At 60.5% G+C, this 6210-nt stretch overlaps 1 protein-coding gene across 1 annotated transcript; it reads left to right on the top strand.

Moving 5' to 3' along the window:
* Positions 1 to 2891: 2891 nt before the first annotated feature.
* LOC135620361 (uncharacterized) lies at positions 2892 to 5618 on the top strand. Its single transcript, XM_065123295.1, has 2 exons — positions 2892 to 4735; positions 4856 to 5618. The coding sequence occupies exons 1-2, from the start codon at positions 2892 to 2894 to the stop codon at positions 5616 to 5618; spliced, it is 2607 nt and encodes an 868-aa protein (XP_064979367.1).
* Positions 5619 to 6210: the final 592 nt, after the last annotated feature.

Genomic DNA, 6210 nt, shown 5'->3' with positions numbered 1-6210 from the left:
ACCCGACCATTGTGCAGGTATCAAGCCGAGGTCTCCCGACCGGGACGTGCCGGCGATCCCCGCTCGGGAAGAGTCGCCGCATCGCCCCGAGTCCGAGGCCGCACCCGACCACCCCGGTGGAGACGAGTACCGCCCCAGGGAGACCCCCGCCATTCGGACCCCCGAACGAGCCGAGACGACCTCCCGGGTCACGGCTAAGAAAAAGGGTGTTTACACTAAATAGAAAAAAAGGTGTTTACACTAACATAATGGCGCTCGAGGAAGGGCCGGTCCGAATGTCAAGCGATCCACAGGCTCACTCCGACGAACCCCCAGCCATCCGGTCGCACACGACCGACGCGACGGAGGAAAACCCCCAACAGGAGGGAATTCGGGACGAGCGCCCCGCCGCGACCTCGGAGCGCTATTGGCGATTATTCAACGATCCGGGCCTATCGCCTCCCGTCGCCAATCCCGGTGGCCCCTCACCCGTGCCACCAGAAGCCCTCTACGACCTCACGCATCAGGTTCGGGCCCTTACGGGAGTAATGCAGACCATCATCCCGCTGGTCTCTCCCCCGACGTCTTCACACTCAACCTTACCCCCACCGCGGCAACGGCCCGCCGGCGCTCAAAACGCCGCGCCGCTCCCCGAGTCTCCCGCTTCGCCTCCGCGCCAATCGACCCGACCCGGGAGCCGAGGAGCGGAGGAACTAGCGGCGCACCCGACGCCCGTAGCCCCACTTTCAGACTCAGCGGAGGGCCTGTGGGCCCAGCTACGCCTCGTAGGCCGCCGGCTGGACGAGGTGCAGCGCGAGGTTCGCCGGGCCGGGGGAGACCCGGGGGCCGAACAACACCAGGGGTCCCCCTTCATCCCCGAGATTCAAGAGCAGGCCATCCCGCCGCATTTTCGGCTCCCGTCACTAGATGCTTATGAAGGTGCCACCGATCCGGCAGACCACGTGGCTGCTTTCCGCGCCCAAATGGCGCTATACGGGACGTCCGATGCCCTGATGTGCAGGGCGTTCCCGACAACCCTGCGGGGCCCAGCCCGAGCGTGGTACAGCAATCTGAAGACCGCGACCATCGCCTCTTTCGACCAGTTGGCCAGGGACTTTGAGCTTAACTTCTTGGCTCATGCCAAGCTGAAACCGTCGGTGGCGATGCTCCTCGGGCTCAACCAGAGGGAGGATGAGCCCCTTTCTCACTTTGTGAACCGCTTCACCACACAAATCTGCGGGCTATCTGATGCTCACCCTTCTTTGATGATGCAGGCATTCATGATGGGCCTGCGCCCTACCCGATTCTTTTGGTCTCTGGTGGAGCGACCCCCTACTTCGGTACCCGAAATGTTGCAGTGTGCGAACCAGTACATCGCTGCCGAGGCATGGATGGTCGGGAAGCGTGACGAGCGCAAAAGGGTCAAGCCAGAGCAGTCCCAATAGCAACAGCCCGCCACCTCCCGGCGCAGGGCCGGCGGCCTCAACGATGCGGTGCCTGGGTCCCCTCTTCCGGGCCTGAACTCCTCTCGGACCGAGATATTTCTCCATATTAAGGAGAAAGGCCTTCTCAAAGACCCCTACCCGATGAGGAGTCCGCGCGAGCTCGCGGACCGCTCCAAATATTGCCGTTTCCACCGACAGCCCGGTCACGACACCGAGGAGTGTCGGGAATTAAAAAGGCAAATTGAGGAGCTCATCCGCCGAGGACACCTCGGTTCATACCTCCGACCAGACAAGGAGCTCTCGCCACGCCCGGAGGGCCCCATCGAGCGACACATAGATGTCATAACCGGCGGGCCGGCGTCCGGAGGGAGTTCCACGGCGGGTGGAAGGGCATACGCCAGGGCCTCCCGGGCTGAGGGTTCCAAACCCGAAAAAGGTCCCGAAGTCACCTTCCCGACCGAGGGATCTGAACTAGCCGAGCATGATGACGCACTGGTGATATCAGCCAGAATTGCCAACGCGCAAGTGAGAAGAATCATGGTCGACACTGGAAGCTCGGCCGATATACTTTATTGGGACGCCTTCCAAAAGCTCGGCCTGGTAAAGGAGAACATGAAGCCGGTATGCTCAACACTCACGGGGTTCACCGACGCCTCGATCTCGTCACTAGGGGTCATCACCCTGCCCCTAACTTTGGGAGCCTTCCCGAAGGCAAAAACGGTGATGACCTCCTTTCTGGTGGTCGACCTCCCCACGGCATACAACGCCATCCTAGGACGGCCAACCCTCAACAAGACCCGAGCCGTCATCTCAACTTACTATCAAACCATCAAGTTCCCGACCCACGATGGGGTCGGGGAAGTGGCGGGGAACTCCTGGGAATCCAGGCGCTGCTACTTGACCGCTGTGTCATTAAACAAGAGAGCAAGGATCCAATCCCCGCTGGAAGACCCCCGGGAGGGAAAAAAACCAACCCCCCGCCCCGAGCCGAAGGAATCCACTGTCGACTTGCCACTGGTCGAAGGAAGGCCCGATCAAACAGTCAAAATCGGGTCGGAACTCCCCGAAAAGGAACGACAGCAGCTCGTCGGCCTTCTGTGAGTCAACGCCGACATCTTCGCTTGGACGCCAGCCGACCTAGCAGGAGTCCACCCGGAAGTCGCGCTGCACCACCTGAACATCTCGTCCGACGCCCGACCGGTGAAACAGAGGCCCAGGCGGCAGGCCCCGGATCGGCAACTGGCCATCCGAGAAGAAGTAAACTGGCTTCTGACGGCCGGTTTCATAGAAGAGGCAAGGTACCCACAGTGGCTCTCCAATGTAGTCCTTGTCAAAAAACCTAATGGGAGCTGGCGGATGTGCGTTGACTACACCAGTCTCAACAATGCTTGCCCAAAAGATTGCTACCCCCTGCCAAAGATCGACCAGCTGGTCGACGCCACGGCCGGCCACGCCCGACTCTCGTTTATGGACGCCTTCTCCGGGTACAACCAGATCAGGATGGCACCCGAAGATCAAAAACATACAGCCTTCATCACCGAGCAAGGGATATATTTTTACAAAGTTATGTCGTTCGGGTTAAAAAACGCCGGGGCAACCTACCAGAGGACGGTGAACAAGATGTTCGCCCGCCAGATCGGACGAAACATGGAGGTATATGTCGACGACATGATCGTAAAGAGCCGAACGGCGGAGGCTCATCCCTCCGACCTGGCAGAAACATTCGACACTCTGCGGAGGTTCGGCCTGCGCCTCAACCCCGCCAAGTGCGCCTTTGGTGTGACCTCGGGAAAATTCCTCGGATTCATCGTGCACGAGAGAGGGATTGACGCCAACCCGGAAAAGATACAAGCCATCATTGACATGCGGCCTCCTCGGACGATCAGAGACCTGCAGCGCCTTAACGGGAGGCTAGTCGCTTTATCGCGTTTCCTCTCCCGATCGGGAGATCGCTGCCACTCCTTTTTCCGGGCCCTGAAGGATCCGAAGAACTTCCGATGGACGGCGGAATGCGAGACGGCCTTCGAGCAGATGAAGCTACATCTGGCCAGCCTCCCTCGACTCGCTTCGGTCTCCCCAGGGGAGAAGCTGAGTCTCTACCTTGCCGTCTCTCGGCACGCGGTCAGCTCGGTTCTAGTCAAAGAAATTTCCGGCGATCAACTACCGGTCTACTACGTCAGCCACATGCTGAGCGGGCCAGAAGAACGCTACCCGCCGATCGAAAAGCTGGCGCTGGCGCTCCTCCTGTCGGCGCGGAAACTCCGCCCCTACTTCCAGGCCCACCCGATAGAGGTAATAACCGATCAGCCGCTTCGGCTTGTCCTGTCCAAATTCGATGTTGCAGGGCGTCTCCTCAAATGGGCAGTGGAGCTCGGCGAGCACGACATACAATACATACCTCGGACCGCCATCAAAGCCCAATCCTTGGCAGACTTCATTGCGGAGCTGACCCCGAATACCGGCGAAGAACTCGAGCCGCTGCGCGACACCTGGACCCTCCACGTAGACGGCTCGGCCAACGCGAAAGGCGCCGGCGCGGGTCTGGTACTGACAACACCTGACGGCCGCTCGATCGAGCGCTCCTTCCGCTTCGTGTTCAGAGCCACCAACAACGAGGCGGAATACGAAGCTCTCCTGGCGGGGCTCCAGTTGGCACTGGAAATGCAGGTGACCGACATACGCGTCATCACCGACTCGCAGCTGGTGGCTAGGCAGCTCGACGGCGAATACGAGGCCCGGGACCCGACTATGGCGAAATACCTAGCGCAGGTAAGAAGCCTGGCCGCCAAGTTCGCCCATTTTGAACTATCGAATGTTCCCAGGAGCGAGAACCAGCGAGCCGACACCCTGGCTAAACTGGCGTCCGGCCCGTCCCCCCGGGCTCGACCCGAGACCGAAGAACTCCCCCGCCGAGCTATAGAGGTCGTCGCCACCGTCGCTCACGGCGCGCCGGCCACTTGGGTACAGGAGATGTTACGCTTCAAGCAGGACGGGACCCTGCCCGACAATACAACTACAGCTCGGCGCTTGCGTCGGACGCAGGCGTGGTACATCGAGGAAGGAGGACGGCTGTACAAACGGTCTTTCTCGCGCCCCCTGTTGCGCTGCCTGGAGCCGAGCGAAGCCTGGACGGTTCTGTCCGACATGCACGGAGGGGCTTGCGGGGAACACATAGGCGAGCGAGCCCTGGCGCACAAGGTACTCCGACAGGGGTACTACTGGCCGACCATGCGCCAGGACGCAAAAGCTCTCGTACGGCGATGCAGCTCGTGCCAGGAGCACGCCCGCACCGCCCGACGGCCGACGGTCCTGTTCACCCCCGTCGACTGTGCCTGGCCATTCGCGCAATGGGGACTGGACATACTCGGGCCTCTCCCGCCTGCCTCCGGCCAGCGGAAGTACATCATCGTGGGAGTGGACTACTTTACCAGATGGGTCGAAGCCGAGCCCCTAGCAACCATCACGGAGTCGCAAGTAAAAAGGTTCGTATGGAGAAACCTTATAACCCGTTTCGGCCTGCCCCAGTCCATCGTCGCCGACAATGGACCGCAGTTCGCCGGCAGGAAATTCCAAGAGTTTTGCGCCAACCACAAAATTCAACTGAGGTTCAGCTCGGTGGCTTACCCCCAGGCGAATGGGCTAGCCGAAGTAACCAACCGGGCCATCGTCGACGGACTCAAGAGAAGGGTATCCGCTACCCGATCGGCTTGGATCGACGAGCTCCCGAGCGTCCTGTGGGCGCTTCGCACTACCCCCAAGACCCCGACCGGGGAGTCCCCCTATAGCCTCACGTTCGGGACCGAGGCCGTGTTGCCACCCGAGGTAGCCGTCCCGACTCCGCGGACGGCAGACTACATCGAAGAAGCCTCGGGTGAAGGGCTCCGATCAAACCTGCACCTGCTCGAGGAAAGACGGGCCGACGCACACCAGAAAGCCCTTTCTTACAAAAGAGCCGTAGCGAGGGTCTACAACCGGAACGTGCGACCCCGGTCGATAAAGTTAGAGGACTTGGTCCTGCGCAAAATCGAGGTCAGCCACCCCACCCGAGTAAGGGGGAAACTGGCCCCAAAGTGGGAGGGACCCTATCGGGTCATCGGAGTATCCCGACCGGGGACATTCAGGCTCGCAACAATGGATGGCGACCCCGTGCCCCGGACTTGGAACATACAGAACCTTAGGAAATATTTCGTCTGAAGAAATAGACAATACGCAAACACAGAAAATCGGAGGAAAAGATCATCTTATTAAAAAGGAGGGGATACAGAAGCCAAAACCCTTGCACAAAACCCTCACACCCTCGTCCCCGACATACAAAAACGACCCTCACTCCTCTCCCGGAGTCTTCGGGCGGTCGTCGAACGGCACGTCCTCCGGCATGTCCACCTCCAGGTCCACGGGGTGAGAGGCGAACGGATCCCTTTCCACCTCGGAGCCGGGAGGGCACGAACCGAAGCGACCCAGGGCGATCCTGTATCCATACTCGTAGGATACTCGCCCCATTCGGGTCAGTCCGAGCTCAAAGTTCTCGGACTTCTTGTAAGCTTCGATCGCCTCCTTGTCCTTTGACGGGCGGAGGCGAACCTCCTCAGCCAACGCCTCGGAAGCAGCGCGGGCTTCAGCCTCGGCCTTCTCCGCCCTCTTGGAGAGACCAAGCGCCTCTGACTTCGACCGGCGGAGCTCGGCCCGATCCAAACGAAGGAACTCCTGGAGCTCCTTGACCGAATCACCCGACCGCTCGAGCTCTGCTCGTAAACGCGCCACTTCTTCCTCGGAACAGGTCGCGCGT

The sequence above is a fragment of the Musa acuminata genome, chromosome BXJ2-8 (genome assembly GCF_036884655.1).
Source record: "Musa acuminata AAA Group cultivar baxijiao chromosome BXJ2-8, Cavendish_Baxijiao_AAA, whole genome shotgun sequence".
NCBI classification, from domain to species: domain Eukaryota; kingdom Viridiplantae; phylum Streptophyta; class Magnoliopsida; order Zingiberales; family Musaceae; genus Musa; species Musa acuminata.
This window is presented reverse-complemented; position numbering and strand designations above follow the sequence as displayed.